Source organism: Mesoplodon densirostris, chromosome X (assembly GCF_025265405.1).
Source record: "Mesoplodon densirostris isolate mMesDen1 chromosome X, mMesDen1 primary haplotype, whole genome shotgun sequence".
Classification (NCBI taxonomy): Eukaryota; Metazoa; Chordata; class Mammalia; order Artiodactyla; family Ziphiidae; genus Mesoplodon; species Mesoplodon densirostris.
The window spans coordinates 41,288,722-41,309,489 of record NC_082681.1 but is presented as its reverse complement, the minus strand read 5'-3'; the positions used below and the strand labels follow the sequence as shown (position 1 = coordinate 41,309,489).

The following is a 20,768-nucleotide window of genomic DNA, read 5'->3' as shown; positions in this document are numbered from 1 at the left end:
ATGGATTAACTCATTTTTACCCTCACAACCATCCTCTGAAGTAGATCCTATTTTATCAATCAGCCCCATTTTTCGGGAAGGAGAAACATAGTGGAGGGATGTTAATGAACTTGCCCAAAGTCACACAGCGAGTGAGTGGCAAAGACAGGAAATAAATTGAGGCAATGGTTCCACGGCTCTAATACTATTTTACATATACCCTCGTATAACTCAGATAAATTAATTTCTCCCTAAAGTTTAATTAGCCTAAAGGTAACAGTTACCATTTATTAGCACGTACTAATAATCCACACAGCATGACTATGTTTTGTCCCACAGTATCAGTGCTGCAAAGGGATTCTACTCTATTAACTGTACGAAAGTTAACAGCTTTGGGTTCAAATCCTCCAAACTAATGGATATGATTTATACAACCCAGGTTATCTGCTTAATGCAATTCTATAAACCTAGAGAGGAGTACTTCTGAAATATGTGTTTAAAAGTTTGGCTGGTATTCTTCAAACTTGCAGATTTTATCTTGATGCATAATTAAGCACAAATTGGCTTGATAATGTGGGTGAATTTATTTCTTAAGATTCGAGTGCAAACTTAAAAACCAGAACAAATGGAGCTTTTCATCAAGGAAAACATGAAAACCTAAGTAACAATCCTGCAATCGTGCATTTTAACAGAAAGTAGAAATATGAATACATTCTAATTTGTAACTACATTTGAAAATTAAAATATTTCTCTCCAAATCCCAAATACCACACAATCTTTAATCTGTTCTCATCTTGTTACTCCAGAAACATCTGTCACATGCTTCAGGAAAATATAGGCAAGGATTATTAATCAGTCTTTATGACCAAAGAAACATTATTCTCCTTAACTTCTGACTTTTTGAATCATTCATATGTATCTCAGTTCCAAAAAGTGACACAATTATACTTCCATTCCAGAAAAAAAAATCAATACGAATATCAAATATCAAGGAGGCAAGGTACTTTCATGTAATTAAAGCAAAAGTCACAAGTGTTCGTCTTAGAAATGTACATAATTGCAGGAATTTTTTTAAGTACAACTTTATTTGATGGCTGACATGTAATAGTAACAGTGAACAATTTAAACAGGTATAAAAATGTAGGATCAAAATCTTTACGCTCAAATACTTGAAAAGTCACTATGAATATGGAAAGATCTGTTTACATAAACACGTATATTTGTTGAGGAAAAATCAGGGGGTAGTGGCATCTCCCTGGTCCGTTAACAATATTTGGATTTTCGCAAAGAATTAGCAGCACCCAACCTTAAGTGTTAATTATGCGTTTCTAAAGGACCCATACAACAGATTAGTTGGCAGTGTTCTAGCTTTTGGGAGATGGGAGCGGGTGAGGGTTCAAATATCTGAGTACGCATGCACTCACACATTTAAAATCACCATTCCAAAAGGAGGGGACTCACATACAGGAAAAGTCTAAGAACATCATCCTTAGAGGATCAAGAGTGGGCCAGGAACAGTGGAAGCTGAATAGTAGTCTACTTGGTAAGAATGATTTTTCACTCTTAGAAGGCAAGTTGGGAAGAATGAGAATACTCACATACACATAACTCAGGGAGACCTTGCTTCAAATTTTACATTGCAGAACACTGAACATTCTTTACAAAAACCTCCATTCTTGCTTATAATAACACCAGATGATTTTTCCTTTTTACCACCATATACATAACATTTAAATATTTTCTTTATAAATATTCTAGAGCAAACAGAATGTGTTTTGTTGCAGTAGTGGCCCACATCTGTACAAAGCAATGTAAGCAACATATATATAGGTATATATATATATAAAATGATTAAGAAAAAAGTGCAAAGAATAACAGTATTAAGAATTTTTTTTTTTTACAGTAACTATGGTTCAAGTGTGAATACCTATCAGGGATATATAATCCCAGATTTTAATTAAAGATTCAAAAAGAAGCCCACATACCAAGTTACTGCACAAGTATCAGTCCCTTAGTGAGTAACTTCCCTTCTCCCAAATCCAGCATTTCCAGTTTCTGAACTCTTCTCAAACAGAAAAAAAGTGGTAACAGTGTGTTCTTCCCTTTAAGTTCCCAAAATTCATCCAAGTTAATTAATCATTCATAGATTAAAACAAGATAGTAGGGAAGTCATTCATCATACCCCACTTTTGCTAAAATTAAAGCAAAATGAAAGGCTTTTGGTAATACAAATAATTGATCAAGAATCAAATCAGCAACAGCAAACAGACCTTAAATTACAAGTTTGATTTAATACAGTTTAAAATCAATCCCTGTTATCAAAGATAAGTTCAAAGTCTAAATCCTCTCCCAGGTTCAGTGCTGTGCAAGGGTTATAATTCTAAATACTTACAATTTCATCACCTTTTCTAACAGAGAAAGTGCTTCCTGTTAAAATTTGGTTAACTTTCTATTATTTTAACTCTTGGTTTGTCTTATTTTGAGCAAACAGAAATGCAATGTTCAGCATTTTTTAAGATGTACTTTTAAGTTATTCAAATAATTACAGTTACTGATTTTACATCTCCAAGTTTCAAAAAAGCACGTTGAATTTCCCTTTAAATATATTACTAGATATTTTTTGGTGCGTTTATATTGTTTTATTCTTACTTCAGACACTGTAATTATTCACAATATTATAATGATTCTATGCGTAACCTACATAACAATTACGAATGCTAAAATGGTTTCCAAGGTATTATTTGATTCTGTATATCATATCATGATTCAAGACAAATGGTTGGAAGAGAATTTTAAAGCCCTGCAGCACTTCTGCTTTGAGTAGTGTTAATATATTTTTTGGTCATGCTTAATATTTGAGCATCCTCTGAACTAGGAAGACAATAGACATTGGAAGTTGCAAATTTCCTCAAACTACATTCTACTCCAGTTCCAACTTATTTTGTTCAATATTAAATATTTTTTCTTTACTGAAACAAGTATATCTTAGGCTAATTTTTCAAAACAGAAATTTTGCTCTAAAATTAATAACACAGCTACAGGGAAATAACTTTTCAGTTTCAGCTTCACTAGAACTATGCAAAACTAAGTCAAAGTAGAATCAACAACTATTTTAATCACTTTGGGTTTTGTTTTTTTATTACCATGATTTTAGAATGATACATTTTACATTCTAACAGACAGCTCAACAAGGCTGAAAACTCCAGAAATGAAAAACCACCAGGCAGCCTCCTGCACAACTGTAAGTAAGAGAGCAGCATTTTATTTGCCCCCATACATTCGCTCAATGTCTTTGAGGTAATGGTTCTTCAGTTCCTTCCTTTTCAGTTTGAAAGCATCAGTGACCAAACCAGTTTCAGGGGTCCAGGGCTCCGGGCTTAAGCGAACCTTGATTGGAGTTTCAAATCGCTCCAATTTCACTGAAATGAGAAAGGGGGGGTAGGAAAGAGAGAGAAAGAGGGAAAGAGCGGGAGAGAGGGGAAAGAAGGGGGAAGAGTGACAAGGGTTGGGAAAATGGGGGTGAGTGGGAGAGAGAGAAACAATAAAACATGAATTTTGCAGGATTCACCTAGATGATGCAGGTGATGAGACAAACTTAATGGTATGTTATAGTTAATTAATGATACCAACACCTTACAATTTCATTTTATATTTCTCAAAGTACACATCAGTTGTTTCAGTTGGATGGTTTTGGACTATGCAGTTTTTTTCCCTAATATATATGTAGACACCCTCCTCTTCAGAGTCTTTCTATCTGTTGCACCTTCTGCCTGGGATGGCCTTCCCTGCTGTAGTTGCATGGCTCACCTCCCTACCTCATCCACGTGTCTGTTCAAATGCCACCTCCTCAGAGAGGACTCCCTTGACCAATCCTAACAAAATAGAAGTCCCTTTGTCTCTCTGTATCCTCTTATGCTATGTCTTCTTCAAAATACTTATCACCACCCCATATATTATATATTTATGTCACCTACTAGAATGTAAGCTCCATGAAAGCAGGGGCTTTGTTCTGTTCACTGCCATCCATACGCTACACTGAGCCCTCAAGAAACATACATATGTATTCATTCATTCTACAGAAAATTAGCCTCTAGACAACTGTTCTTCATAAACTTTATTGTAATTCAAATAAGAATCAAAAGGGGGGTTGTGAGTTTCATACTCTTAAATGATATAAGAATTGATGCAGCACATATTGGATTTGAGTTAGACAACACAACACATGTCGAAAGAAAGGTAAGAAAATGGTGAAAATAAGGACATAGAAGCAATCCATACAGTATTCAATAATTTTAAATTCAATAAATTATATTCAGTGAAGTTACTTATTATTAATACAAGGTCATCCTTAAAATTCTGAAGCCCTACTAACAGTAATGTTAATCTACAGATGAGCTTTATTTTATATGTAATTATTTAAAATAGCAATTTCAAAGAAGCAAACATCTGCATGTTTTAAAACTACTGCTAAACAGCCTAGGTAACTTGAGAAACAACTTGGTTTCAGTGATAAGCACAAAGAACTCAAATTCAATGAAGTTTTTGTTCTAATGCTAGTCTGAGTTTTACGAAAGCTTGGGTGAATTAGCAAGTTTCTCATTAAAATAAGAGAAAAATATAAAGCTGAGTGTGAAAAGTAATCTTTCAAATTACTTAGAACCAACTTCCTAAAAGTAATGCCTAAAAAGGTAATAAAGGAATATAAAACTTGTTCAAATTAACCATATCTACTCTGATGATAGATTATAGCTCAGTTATACAGAGGTGCCTGAAATAAGGTCATATTTGGATCTCAAGGGAATAGTTAAATTCTCAAATATTGATCTGGCTCCAAAACCTTTTATTTCATATTATTTTACCTACTTACATAGGTCGTATTCCAGAAACACTGACAACAATGGGACAAAGCAAGCACGTTATTTCAATTGCACACAAGCAAATTAAGCATTTTTTTTTTTTAATGCTGCATTAGAGGTTTCATAGTTTTGGAAACTCCTAAACATTAGCTAGTACCACAAGCTATAGAGAGCAACGGGCAGTCACACAGTTTCCTATAAATTAAATAAATTTATAAATTGCAAACAAGTGAAAAAGATTAGGGGAAGAAAAAAACAAAAACTTTACACGTGGCATTTTATCAGAATTACCTAGGACATTATGAAATGTGACCTGCAGGTGGCAGCAAATGTCAATTTTTCTAGCCACTGATAGTTGTCAAATCACCCCAAAACCATTATTTTGCATTCTTATGATACTACCTATACCTTGCACTTATATTTAAAACATGAAGAGGCCTGCTATGAACGATGTATGACTTCAGGCAGATTTAACTGAATACAATCAAAACTATTTTATAGTTTTTGGCCTAAGTCTCTGAAATTATAATTTGAAGCAAAAGGTTAGCAAAATAAATCTTCTGTGGCACAGACGAGCTTCTGAGTTATTTAGATTTAGCTCATGATTAGTGTTCATTATCCAAATCATGAATTGTTTGATTTCACGCCTCAATCCAAGCACAGGAAAGTTATGTAGGCCTAGCAGGTCCTAGAATTTTACTCCATTTTCCAGCCTGAAAAACTTCCCCCAGTGTTGCTTTTACACAGGTGAATATTCAATGACAAATTATTCAAGTCACATTCTGCTCCATTAGTATGTTCAGAGAGTGACTAAGAATAACAGCCTATTGGCTGAAATACTTTTTAAAATACTACATTTAAAGAAAAAAATGAGGATTTGTATCAAAGAAAATTCTGGAAGCCTGGTGATATTAACATTAAAAAGTATGATATGTCAATAATACTATAATTAACAAAACCAACTTTAAGAAAAAAATTAAGCTACTGTCTTTATGCTTATACAGTAACTTACTTCGCAGATTATGTTAATAGGTAACTGCTATTTAAAACTTTACAGTGACCAGAGTTAACTAGAAGAATGTTCTTCTTGGGGAAAATAGTTTTTCAACTTCAACTTGCTAACAAATGTTACAAACTATATTTTTTAACCAAAATGGAACCCAAGTAGTTAATTTTAAAAAATAAATAATAGTAGCCTAGTTAGGGAAATAGGTGTGCTCATGTATCTCTGACAGGAGTATAAACTAGTCCAGTTTTTCTGGGTGAAGAGGGAGTTATTTGGCAACATAAGGGAAAAAAGCTTTAAAAATATACATTTTTCTTGACTCAGAAATTCCATTTCTAAGAATCCATATTAAGAATATAATTACAGGGCCTCCCTGGTGGCGCAGTGGTTGAGAGTCCGCCTGCCGATGCAGGGGATACGGGTTCGTGCCCCGGTCTGGGAGGATCCCATATGCCACGGAGTGGCTGGGCCCGTGAGCCATGGCCACTGAGCCTGCGCGTCCGGAGCCTGTGCTCCGCAACGGGAGAGGCCACAACTGTGAGAGGCCCGCGTACAGCAAAAAAAAAAAAAAAAAAAAAAAAAAAAAAAAAAGAATATAATTACATAAGACAATAAATTAGAATAAAAGATATATATTCTATTTGCTTACAGTGGAGGGAAAAAGTCTAACAATAAGGACTTAAGTGGACACTCCTATACTGGAATACTATTTAGCTTAAAAAATGGTAATTCAATTCTATATCTACTGACTTAGAAGAAAGTCGATGACGTTGGTAAGTTAAGTATATATAACAGAATGTAATGTCACCACCCAAAGGTAACTACTATCAAGTGATTTTTACTTCCTCCTTTAAACTTTCTGTATTGTCCAGTACTTTATAATGAATATAGATACCTGTAATCAGAAAAATGATATTTTCATTTTTTAGAAGGGAAAGCAATAGGTTAAAACTAGGTTAATCGCTTCCAATTAAACATGAAGAGTACACAGTTTATCTCTGCTCCCCTGGAAAATAAACAGTTTAAAAATAATATTTTGAATTAAAAAGGTATTAACCACAAACAAACAATAGAAATGAGAGAAAGGGGACACTGGGTGAGAAGGCCCAACAAAATCTTAGAAGACGAAAAGCAAACAGGCCAGCAGTTAACTGACTGGGAGCCAAGAGAGCTAAAAGCTAACTGCCCACATCAAAGAGCGCCAACAAGAGGCAAACCAATCTCCCGAGCCCATAGACAGAAGCTGAGGGACAGAAGACAGAGATGAGGGGCATGCTGAAAACAGCAGGGCTGGCCCTCATCTGTTCAGAGGACAGTTCTCCCTCATCCTGCTCTTCCCCAACCAGGCTGGAGATAGATTTACCTTCTGGAAAAACTGAACTAGAGAGACTCTGGACTCAGGACACTTACAATAGAGGGAGGGAGTAAGGCTGAAAACCTAAGGGTTCAGTGAGGGGAAGACCTAACCACCCCACCCCCAGCCCCCTTCCAATGCTTTTTTTTTTTTTTGGCTACCAGAATATTGGCAGTCATGCTAATATCCCCCAGGTAAGAGACTGCAGAAGTCTCCTCTGGAGAAGTGGAATGACTCAAGACACTAACATTTGAATAACTTTTCAGTGAAGCCCAGAAAGCTTTCCAAACAGCTTTTTAGAACCTCATTCTCAAATATGAATGGAGAGACAAGAATCAGCAGATATATGCGAGGCTGACCAAAGCAAGCAGAAAGTGGAACTTGAAGGAAACAGAAACAATAACAGGAGAAGGAAACTTCATAAAATGAATCCTTTCAACATCCTCAGAGGATGACTGCACCCATGAAAGAGCAACAGGATGCTATTAAAGGGACACTAAGAAAGCAGGAAAGAACTCTTGAAAATTGAAATTCTGATATTGGAAGTTGGAAGCTCAATAGACAGAGGCAATGATAAAGTTGAGGGATCTGCCACAATATAAAACAAAAAGGACAAGATATAAAGAAGATGTAGCACATATATACAATGGAATATTACTCAGCCATAAAAAGAAACGAAGTTGAGTTATTTGTAGTGAGGTGGCTGGAACTAGAGTCTGTCATACAGAGTGAAGTAAGTCAGAAAGAGAAAAACAAACACTGTATGCTAATACATATACATGGGATCTAATGGTCATGAAAAACCTAGGGGCAGGACAGGAATAAAGATGCAGACCTACTAGAGAATGGACCTGAGGACATGGGGAGGGGGAAGGGTAAGCCGGGATGAAGTGAGAGAGTGGCATGCACTTATATATACTACTAAATGTAAAATAGATAGCTAGTGGGAAGCAGCCACATAGCACAGGGAGATCAGCTCAGTGCTCTGTGACCACCTAGAAGGGTGGGATAGGGAGGGTGGGAGGGAGATGCAAGAGAGAGGAGATATGGGGATATATGTATATGTATAACTGATTCACTTTGTTATAAAGCAGAAATTAACACACCATTGTAAAGCAATTATACTCCAATAAAGATGTAAAATAAATAAATAAATTGCAATCCTCCCACCCCCAGCAAAAAAAAAAAAAGACAAGATAGATTACAAAAGAAAAAAAAGATAATAAAATTAGAGGATGAAAGTAGAAGGTCAACAACCATATAAAAGTAGTCCCAGATACAAACATGAATACAAAACTCAGAGGGGAAAAGCAATGAAAGAAAAGCAAACAAACAACAAAAGGTAAAGAGATTTCCTGGAACCAAAGGGCAGAGATCTCTAGATTGAAAGGGCCCACACCAAGTAAGTATATGCAATGGTAAATGATAAAAGATTCACACCAGGGCACATTAGTATGAACTATCAGAACGAAGATGGACCATTCCAAACACAGACTAGATGACTACCTAGCAGGGATGCTGTGACATACAATAAAGAACTAGTTACATTATTCTACCATATAACATTTAAAGATCCTTCCAACATGGAAATTCATTATGTATATTTAAGAGGCAGGTTTTTTAAAACACAACATAGTAAATTGACTGTACTCCAATAAAAATTTAAAACAAACAAACCAAATAGACATCTTGAAGAGTCTAATGCACAGGACCTCATTAAATAACTTTTAGGGACATCAACAGATAAGCCATTTCTTACTTACTGGTATTTGCAGCTTCTCTAATCTCTTTCAGTATTTCAGCTTCCATGGCAGGGTCATTGCAGATATCAACCCAGGTGCCTTCCACCCCTTTCTGTTGTGCCAAAAGTGTCAACCTTTGCTGATTAGGAACCACAAAACTTATCACATAGGACTGGTCACTAAAAAATTAGAAAATAAAACAAACTAGAAATTAAAACATTAAGAACAATTATTCATAAATTATGCAAAGAAATACTACACATAATTCTGAATATATATTTCTCTTATTTGTTACAGCTTCATTAAGAAGAAATAAAGCCCATAGTACCGTCATAACGACAGACACATAGATAGCCCAATGATATAGAGTCCAGAATAAACCCTTGCATATATGGTTAAATGATCTTCAACAATGGTTCCACGACTGTTCAATGGGGAAAAGACAGTCTCTTCAACAAGTGGTATTAAAAGAACTGGATATCCATATACAAAGGAATGAAGTTGGACCCTTACCTTCTAGCACATACAAAAATTAACTCAGAATAGATCAAAGACCTAAATCCGTAAGAGCTAAAATTATAAAATGCCTAGAAAAAAACATAGGGGAAAAGATTCATGACATTGGATTTGGCAATGCTTTCTTAGATATGACACCAAAAGCACAGGAGACAAAAGAATAAATAGATGAAGAGTACAACAAAAATAAAAAATGGGGAGCTGGGGTAAGATGGCGGAAGAGTAAGACGCGGAGATCACCTTCCTCCTCACAGATACATCAGAAATTCATCTACAGGTGGAACAACTCCTACAGAACACCTACTGAACGCTGACAGAAGACCTCAGACCCCCCAAAAGGCAAGAAACTCCCCACGTACCTGGGTAGGGCAAAAGAAACAAGAATAAACAGAGACAAAAGGGTAGGGACGGGACCTGCACCAGTGGGATGGAGCCGTGAAGGAGGAAAGGTTTCCACACACTAGGAAGCCCCTTCACGGGTGGAGACTGTGGGTGGCAGAGGGGGAAAGCTTCAGAGTAGCAGAGGAGAGCTCAGCAACAGGGGTGCAGAGGGCAAAGCGGAGAGGTTCCCACACAGAGGATCGGTGCCGACCAGCACTCACCAGCCCGAGAGGCTTGTCTGCTCGGCCACCAGGTCAAGCGGGGATGGGAGCTGAGGCTCGGGTTTCGGGTTTCAGTCAGAGCGCGGGGAGAAGACTGGGGTTGGCGGCGGGAAGGGAGCCTGAAGGGGTTAGTGCACCACAGCTAGCCAGGAGGGAGTCCGGGAAAATGTCTGGAGCTGCCGAAGAGGCAAGAGACTTTTTCTTCCCTCTGTTTCCTGGTGCACAAGGACAGGGGATTAAGAGCGCTGCTTAAAGGAGCTCCAGAGACAGGCGTGAGCTGCGGCTAAAAGCGCGGACCCCATAAACGGGCATGGGACGCTGGGGCTGCTGCTGCCGCCGCCAAGAGGCCTGTGTGCGAGCGCAGGTCACTGTCCACGCCCCCTTTCCGGGGAGTCTGTGCAGCCCGCCACTGCCGGGGTCCCGGGATCCAGGGACGGCTTCCCCGGGAGAGTGCATGGCGCACCTCGGGCTGGTGCAATGTCACGCCGGCCTCTGCCGCCACAGGCTCGCCCCGCACTCCGTACCCCTCCCTCCCCCTGGCCTGAGTGAGCCAGAGCCCCCAAAGCAGCTGCTCCTTTAACCCTGTCCTGTCTGAGTGAAGAACAGATGCCCTCCGGTGACCTACACGCAGAGGTGGGGCCAAATCCAAAGCTGAGACCCGGGAGCTGTGAGAGAATAAAGAAGAGACAGGGAAATCTCTCCCTGCAACCTCAGAAGCAGCGGATTAAAGCTCCACAATCAATTTGATATACCTTGCATCTGTGGAATACATGAATAGGCAACGAATCATCCCAAATTGAGGAGGTAGACTTTGAGAACAAGATCTATGATTTTTTCCCCTTTTCCTCTTTCTACAACGAATTATCCCAAGTTGAGGAGGTGGACTTTGAGAGCAAGATTTACGATTTTTTCCCCTTGTTCTCTTTCTGTGAAAGTGTATGTGTATGCTTCTGTGTGAGATTTTGTCTATTTAGCTTTGCATCCACCATTTGTCCCAGGGTTCTATCTGTCCGTTTTTTTTTTTGTTTGTTTGTTTTGTTTTTAATTTTTCTAATAATTACATTTTTATTTTAATAATGTTATTATATTTTATCATACTTTATTCTATTTTACTTTATCTTCTCTTTGTCTTTTTCCTACCTTCCCTCCTTCCTCCCTCCCCCTCCCTCCTTTCTTTTTCTTTCTTTCTTTCTTTCCTCCCTCCCTCCCTCCCTCCTTTCTTTCTTTCTTTCCTTCTTTCTTTCTTTCTTCTTTCTTTCTTTCCTTCTTTCTTTCTTCTACTAATTCTTTCTTTCTACTTTTTCTCCCTTTTATTCTGAGCTGGGTGGATGAAAGGCTCTTGGTGTGGCAGCCAGAGGTCAGTGCTGTGCCTCTGAGGTGGGAGAGCCAACTTCAGGACACTGGTACACAAGAGACCTCCCAGCTCCACATAATATGAAATGGCGAAAATCTCCCAGAGATCTCCATCTCAACACCAGGACCCAGCTTCACTCAACGACCAGCAAGCTACATTGCTGGCCACCCTATGCCAAGCAACTAGCAAGACAGGAATACAACCCCACCCATTAGCAGAGAGGCTGCCTAAAAACATAATAAGGCCACAGACACCCCAAAACACACCACCAGACGTGGACCCATCCAGCAGAAAGACAAGATCGAGCCTCATCCACCAGAACACAGGCACTAGTCCCCTCCACCAGGAAGCCTACACAACCCACTGAAACAACCTTAGCCACTGGGGACAGACACCAAAAACAACGGGAACTACGAACCTGCAGCCTGCAAAAAGGAGACCCCAAACACAGTAAGATAAGCAAAATGAGAAGACAGAAAAACACACAGCAGGTGAAGGAGCAAGATAAAAACCCACCAGACCTAACAAATGAAGAGGAAATAGGCAGTCTACCTGAAAAAGAATTCAGAATAATGATGGTAAAGATGATCCAAAATCTTGGAAATAGAATAGACAAAATGCAAGAAACAGTTAACAAGGACCTAGAAAAACTAAAGATGAATCAAGCAACGATTAAAAACACAATAAATGAAATGAAAAATACTCTAGATGGGATCAATAGCAGAATAACTGAGGCAGAAGAACGGATAAGTCACGTGGAAGATAAAGTAGTAGAAATAACTGCTGCAAAGCAAAATAAAGAAAAAAGACTGAAAAGAACTGAGGACAGTCTCAGAGACCTCTGGGACAACATTAAACGCATCAACATTCGAGTTATAGGGGTTCCAGAAGAAGAAGAGTAAAAGAAAGGGACTGAGAAAATATTTCAAGAGATTATAGTTGAAAACTTCCCTAATATGGGAAAGGAAATAGTTAATCAAGTTCAGGAGGCACAGAGAGTCCCATACAGAATAAATCCAAGGAGAAATACGCCAAGACACATATTAATCAAACTGTCAAAAATTAAACACAAAGAAATCATATTAAAAGCAGCAAGGCAAAAACAACAAATAACACACAAGGGAATCCCCATCAGGATCACAGCTGATCTCTCAGCAGAAACTCTACAAGCCAGAAGGGAGTGGCAGGACATATTTAAAGTGATGAAGAAGAAAAACCTGCAACCAAGAATACTCTACCCAGCAAGGATCTCATTCAGATTTGATGGAGAAATTAAAACCTTTACAGACAAGCAAAAGCTGAGAGAGTTCAGCACCACCAAACCAGCTTTACAACAAATACTAAAGGAACTTCTCTAGGCAAGAAACACAACAGAAGGAAAATACCTACAATAACGAACCCAAAACAATGAAGGAAATGGGAATAGGAACATACATATCGATAATTACCTTAAATGTAAATGGACTAAATGCTCCCACCAAAAGACACAGATTGGCTGAATGGATACAAAAACAAGACCCATATATATGCTGTCTACAAGAGACCCACTTCAGACCTAGAGACACATACAGATTGAAAGTAAGGGGATGGAAAAAGATATTCCATGCAAATGGAAATCAAAAGAAAGCTGGAGTAGCAATTCTCATATCAGACAAAATAGACTTTAAAATAAAGACTATTAGAAGAGACAAAGAAGGACACTACATAATGATCAAGGGATCGATCCAAGAAGAAGATATAATTGTAAATATTTATGCACCCAACATAGGAGCACCTCAATACATAAGGCAAATACTAACAGCCATAAAAGGGGAAATTGACAGTAACACAATCATAGTAGGGGACTTTAACACCCCACTTTCACCAATGGACAGATCATCCAAAATGAAAATAAATAAGGAAACACAAGCTTTAAATGATACATTAAACAAGATGGACTTAATTGATATTTATAGGACATTCCATCCAAAAACAACAGAATACACATTTTTCTCAAGTGCTCATGGAACATTCTCCAGGATAGATCATATCTTGGGTCACAAATCAAGCCTTGGTAAATTTAAGAAAATTGAAATTGTATCAAGTATCTTTTCCGACCACAATGCTATGAGACTAGACATCAATTACAGGAAAAGATCTGTAAAAAATACAAACACATGGAGGTTAAACAATACACTACTTAATAACGAAGTGATCACTGAAGAAATCAAAGAGGAAATTTAAAAATACCTAGAAACAAATGACAATGGAGACACGATGACCCAAAACCTATGGGACGCAGCAAAAGCAGTTCTAAGGAGGAAGTTTATAGCAATACAATCCCACCTTAAGAAACAGGAAACATCTCGAGTAAACAACCTGACCCAGCACCTAAAGCAATTAGAGAAAGAAGAACAAAAATCCCCCAAAGTTAGCAAAAGGAAAGAAATCATAAAAATCAGATCAGAAATAAATGAAAAAGAAATGAAGGAAATGATAGCAAAGATCAATAAAACTAAAAGCTGGTTCTTTGAGAAGATAAACAAAATTGATAAACCATTAGCCAGACTCATCAAGAAAAAAAGGGAGAAGACTCAAATCAATAGATTTAGAAATGAAAAAGGAGAAGTAACAGCTGACACTGCAGAAATACAAAAGATCATGAGAGATTACTACAAGCAACTCTATGCCAATAAAATGGAAAACCTGGAAGAAATGGACAAATTCTTAGAAATGCACAACCTGCCAAGACTGAATCAGGAAGAAATAGAACATATGAACAGACCAATCACAAGCACTGAAATGGAAACTGTGATAAAAAATCTTCCAACAAACAAAAGCCCAGGACCAGATGGTTTCACAGGCGAATTCTATCAAACATTTAGAGAAGAGCTAACACCTATCCTTCTCAAACTCTTCCAAAATATAGCAGAGGGAGGAACACTCCCAAACTCATTCTACGAGGCCACCATCACCTTGATACCAAAACCAGGCAAGGATGTCAAAAAGAAAGAAATCTACAGGCCAATATCACTGATAAACATAGAGGCAAAAATCCTCAACAAAATACTAGCAAACAGAATCCAACAGCACATTAAAAGGATCATACACCATGATCAAGTGGGATTTATTCCAGGAATGCAAGGATTCTTCAATATATGCAAATCAATCAATGTGATACACCATATTAACAAATTGAAGGAGAAAAACCATATGATCATCTCAATAGATGCAGAGAAAGCTTTTGACAAAATTCAACACCCATTTATGATAGAAATCCTGCAGAAAGTAGGCATAGAGGGAACTTTCCTCAACATAATAAAGGCCATATATGACAAACCCACAGCCAACATCGTCCTCAGTGGTAAAAAACTGAAACCATTTCCACTAAGATCAGGAACAAGACAAGGCTGCCCACTCTCACCACTCTTATTCAACCTAGTTTTGGAAGTTTTAGCCACAGCAATCAGAGAAGAAAAGGAAATAAAAGGAATCCAAACTGGAAAAGAAGAAGTAAAGCTGTCACTGTGCGCAGATGACAAGATACTGTACATAGAGAATCCTAAAGATGCTACCAGAAAACTACTAGAGCTAATCAATGAATTTGGTAAAGTAGCAGGATACAAAATTAATGCATAGAAATCTCTGGCATTCCTGTACACTGATGATGAAAAATCTGAAAGTGAAATCAGGAAAACACTCCCATTTACCATTGCAACAAAAAGCATAAAATATCTAGGAATAAACCTACCTAAGGAGATAAAAGACCTGTATGCAGAAAATTATAAGACACTGATGAAAGAAATTAAAGATGATACAAATAGATGGAGAGATATACCATGTTCCTGGATTGGAAGAATCAATATTGTGAAAATGACTCTACTACCCAAAGCAATCTACAGATTCAATGCAATCCCTATCAAACTACCACTGGCATTTTTCACAGAACTAGAACAAAAAATTTCAAAATTTGTTTGGAAAAACAAAAGACCCCGAATAGCCAAAGCAATCTTGAGAACGAAAAATGGAGCTGGAGGAATCAGGCTCCCTGACTTCAGACTATACTACACAGCTACAATAATCAAGACAGTATGGTACTGGCACAAAAACAGAAAGATAGATCAATGGAACAGGATAGAAAACCCAGAGATAAACCCACGCACATATGGTCAACTTATCTTTGATAAAGGAGGCAGGAATGTACAGTGGAGAAAGGACAGCCTCTTCAATAAGTGGTGCTGGGAAAACTGGACAGGGACATGTAAAAGTATGAGATTAGATCATTCCTTAACACCATACACAAAAATAAGCTCAAAATGGATTAAAGGCCTAAATGTAAGTCCAGAAACTATCAAACTCTTAGAGGAAAACATAGGCAGAACACTCTAAGACATAAATCACAGCAAGATCCTTTTGGACCCACCTCCTAGAGAAATGGAAATAAAGACAAAAATAAACACATGGGACCTAATGAAACTTCAAAGCTTTTGCACAGCAAAGGAAACCATAAACAAGACCAAAAGACAACCCTCAGAATGGGAGAAAATATTTGCAAATGAAGCAACTGACAAAGGATTAATATCCAAAATTTATAAGCAGCTCATGCAGCTCAATAGCCAAAAAACAAACAACCCAATCCAAAAATGGGCAGAAGACCTAAAAAGACATTTCTCCAAAGAAGATATACCGACTGCAAACAAACACATGAAAGAATGCTCAACATCATTAATGATTAGAGAAATGCAAATCAAAACTACAATGAGATATCATCTCACACCAGTCAGAATGGCCATCATCAAGAAATCTAGAAACAATAAATGCTGGAGAGGGTGTGGAGAAAAGGGAACACTCTTGCACTGCTGATGGGAATGTGAATTGGTACAGCCTCTATGGAGAACAGTATGGAGGTTCCTTAAAAAACTACAAATAGAACTACCATATGACCCAGCAATCCCACTACTAGGCATATACCCTGAGAAAACCATAATTCAAAAAGAGACATGTACCAAAATGTTCATTGCAGCTCTATTCACAATAGCCCAGAGATGGAAACAACCTAAGTGTCCATCATCAGATGAATGGATAAAGAAGGTGTGGCACATATATACAATGGAATATTACTCAGCCATATAAAGAAATGAAATTGAGCTATTTGTAATGAGGTGGATAGACCTAGAATCTGTCATACAGAATGAAGTAAGTCAGAAAGAGAAAGATAAATACTGTATGCTAACACATATATATGGAATTTAAGGAAAAAAATGTCATGAAGAACCTAGGGGTAAAACAGGAATAAATACACAGACCTACTTGAGAATGGACTTGAGGATATGGGGAGGGGGAAGGGTAAGCTGTGACAAAGCGAGAGAGAGGCATAGACATATATACAGTACCAAACGTAAGGTAGATAGCTAGTGGGTAGCAGCCGCATAGCACAGGGAGATCAGCTCGGTGCTTTGTGACCGCCTGGAGGGGTGGGATAGGGAGGGTGGGAGGGAGGGAGATGCAAGAGGGAACGGATATGGGAACAGATGTATATGTATGACTGATTCAATTTGTTATAAGGCAGAAACTATTAAAAAATAAAAAATGTTCTGTGTATCATATGTCACAACAGAGTGTAAAAAGGCAGTCTATGGAACTGGATAAAATATTTGCAAATCATATGTCTGTTAAGGGGTTTATATCTAGAATGTATAAAGGATTCCTACAACTCAACAACAACAACAAAATAACCCCATGAAAAATGGGCAAAGACCTGAAACCATAAAACTCGTAGAAGGAAACATAGGGGGAAGATCTTTTGACATAGGTCGTGGCAATGACTTATTGAATTTGACACCAAAAGCAAAGGCAACAAAATCAAAAATAAACAAGTGGGAGTATATAAAACTAAAATGCTTCTGCACAGCAAAGGAAACTATCAACAAAATGAAAAGGCAACCTACAAAATAGGAGAAAGTATTTGAAAATCATATATGATAAGGGGTTAATATCCAAAACACATAAAGAGCTCATACTACTCAATAGCAAAAAAAAATCAATTAAAATATGGACAGGGGAATTGAATAGACGTTTCTCCAAAGAAGACATACAGATGGCCAATGGGTACATGAAAAGGTGCTCAATATTACCCGTTATCAGGGAAATGCAAATCAAAACCACAACAAGATATCACCTCATACCTTTTAAAATGCCTATTATCAAAAAGACAAGAAATAACAAGTTTTGGTGAGGATGTGAAGAAAAGGGAAGGGAACCCTTGTGCACTGTTGGTGGGAATGCAAAGTGGTGCAGGCACTATGGAAAACTGTATGGAGACTCCTCAAAAAATTAAAAATGGAACTACCATATGATCCAGCAATCCAACTTCTTGGTATAAATCCAAAGGAAATGAAAACAGGATATCAAGGAGATATCTGGTCCATGTTCATTGCTGCATTCGTCCATAATAGCCAAGATATAGAAACAACCAAGTGTCCATCAACAAGTGAATGGATAAGGAAGATGTGGTGTATATGTTCAGTGGAATATTACTGAGCCATGAGAAAGAGATTCTGCCATTTGAGATAAAATTGATGAACCTGGAGGGCATCATGCTAAGTGTAACAAACCAGACAGAGAAAGACAAAAACTGCATGGTATTGCTTAAATGTGGAATCTTAAAAAAAAAAAAAAGTCAAACTCATAGAAACAGAGAGTAGAAAAGTGGTTGCTATGGGCTGGGAGTGGAGGCTGATAAAAGGGTACAAACTTTTAGCTATAAGATGAATAGGGTCTGATGATCTAATGTGTAACATGGTGATTACAGCTGATAACACTATATTGTATAATCAAAAATAAGAGGGAAAAAATTTTAATGAGCAAAGGACTTGATTAGACATTTCTCCAGAGGTGATAAACAAACGGCCAAACAAGCAGATGAAAAGATGCTCAAACATCACTAATCCTGAGGGGCAAGATATCCCCTCAAACTCATTACCGTGACTACTATAAAAAAATTTTTTTAAGTAGAAACAAATGTTGCTGAGGATGTGGAGAAATTAAAACCCTTATACACTGTTGATGGGAAGGAAAAAAAAAAGTGCTGCCATAATGGAAAGAGTATGGCAGTTCCTCAAAAAATAAAAAAATAGAACTATCATATGATCCAGCAATCCCACATCTGGGTATATACCCAAAAGAATTGAAAGCAGGATCTTCAAGAGATATTTGAATATTCATGTTCATAGCAGTATCATTCACAATAGTCAAGAGGTAGAAGCAACCCAAGTTGTCCATTGATGGATGAATGACTAAACAAAAAAGTGGTCTATACATACAACGGAATATTATTCAGCCTTAAAAAGGAAGGAAATTCTGACACATACTACAATGTAGATGAATCCTGAGGAGCATTCTGCTAAGTGAAATAAGCCAGTCACAAAAAGACAAACACTGTATGATTCTATTTATTCAAGGTATCTAGAGGAGTCAGATTCACAGAAACAGAAAGTAGAATGGTGGTGGCCAGGGGCTGGGCGGGGGGAGGGGAAATGGGGAGTGGTTTAATGGATATTGAGTTTCATTTTTTCAAGATGAAAAGTTCTGGAGATTGGTTGTACAACAGTGTGAATATACTTAACCCTAGTGAACGGTACACTTAGGATGGTTAAGATGGTAAATTTAGGTTTTGTGTTTTTTATAATTAAATTTTTTAAAGGGAGTAACGAAGCCCAGAAAAATAAACCATATTAACACATAAAGAAAGAAAATGGTTCAATCTCTCAGGTTTTTTTATTTAGGAAACTTGTACTAGCTGTGTTACCCTCTTGGGAAAATTACCTATGCTAAGTTTCAGTTGTTATGGATGTTAAATGAAATAACTGTTGTGGCATAGCTAAGTATTTAGCAAGACATAGTAGGTGGTCCAGTAAATAGTTAAAATGTTTGGATTATCTCAAATGACCTTTAAGCTGTTGAATTCAAGAACTTTCATAAATTTACAACATTCCCCAACTCTGAAGGTTTGATGTTTCCCTTATGATTGTATCAATTTTTTCCCAATTATCCTTTTACTGTAAGTATATGAAACACAAATGCAACTTTAAAATTACCTTTTGGCAAAAGCACAGATGTTGTCAATAAGTGGACAGTTCTTCAGTGCAGCTTCTACTTTCCCAAGAGATACATATTCCCCTGCTTGTAACTTCACCAGATCTTTCTTACGATCTGTAAGTCATGAAGCATGTTATGTTATCCATAGTACATTTATTAAGGTATGTCCAATTCTGATTTTCTTTCAGTCTCATCACCTTAATCTTTATTTATAAAGATACTTCTTTTAAAATCTTGTTATATCTAATGTTTGCCCATACACATCAGTTAAAAAGAAAATGCCTAGTTAAAGAAGTACTGGCTAAAATGTTATATCCTACACCAAAAGCTTTAATATCTTACTATAATGTTTAATATTATAATGAATTTAATAGAAGGAACAAAGACTTTGGGGCTTTAGATTTGAATGGTAGCTCTGCCCCTTACTAGCTATGTGATCCTAGACATGTCATCTGACCGCTCCAACCCTCAAATTTTATCAGGGATAATGATGCCTACCTCATACTGGCATGTAGCACAATGTCTGACCTACAGAACACAGTCAATAAATGCTAATTCCCCATTTTCCAGATTTGTCATTATCTTGTTAAAATGACAGTGCACTAATAACACTCTGGCATAGGATGGCACATCATCAGGTTACCTTACATCCTTTGTGTGAGTGCTGACTTGCCTACCCATAGGCTGGGAACCCAGTACACATGCCACCAGAGACAGCCTTTGATTCCAGCACAATTAAGGATCAAGGGGAAAAAGGCGGTGGTGGTGTAGGTGGGGGAGTTACTGGTTCTAGACTGAGCCATGTTTCCTGGGAATTTCCCTGGCAGATCAAACTTCTAGGCGAAGAACCAATTTTCCCAGGAATCTCTAACTATATTCAGGTCACATAAGGGTCCAGAGACAGACTTAAATGGACCATTAGAGATAATGACTGAGGAAATTTTATGGCTTGAAAAGGATCTGAATGGGACCCAACAGAGTGGTCCTTATCGGCTAGTCAAATTTTTAACTTTTGCCTGATTAAAGTGAGTAGTGTAAGGGCTATTTTGGAGTAGCTTTGAACATAATCTATTTCAGTAGGCTCAATAAGGGCAGTGCCAAGCCAACTGACATTCTCAGAAGAACAGATTAATGTTGAGAACTGATATTATAATTTTCTAAGAGTCCAGGCTAGTTAGAGTCATATAAATGGCCACTAGGGAAAATATCATGTCCACAATGCTTCTTGGGTGGGGAGGTAAATGGTGAGGAAGGCCTAGAATAGGGTATGTTACAGTAGATGG

The 20,768-nt window shown here is 37.6% G+C and overlaps 1 protein-coding gene across 5 annotated transcripts in view; it reads right to left on the bottom strand.

The window, feature by feature from the left end:
• Window positions 1–560: 560 nt before the first annotated feature.
• Window positions 561–20,768, bottom strand: part of ACSL4 (acyl-CoA synthetase long chain family member 4) — an 89,778-nt gene continuing 69,570 nt past the window's right edge. For all 5 annotated transcript variants that reach the window (XM_060086812.1, XM_060086815.1, XM_060086816.1 and 2 more), the window contains 3 exons: window positions 19,485–19,599; window positions 8,959–9,116; window positions 561–3,398 (listed from right to left, as the gene is read on the bottom strand). In XM_060086812.1, coding sequence (XP_059942795.1) covers window positions 3,241–3,398; window positions 8,959–9,116; window positions 19,485–19,599 — 431 coding nt within the window. In that variant the 3' untranslated portion in view covers window positions 561–3,240. The remainder of the gene's footprint in view (window positions 3,399–8,958; window positions 9,117–19,484; window positions 19,600–20,768) is intronic.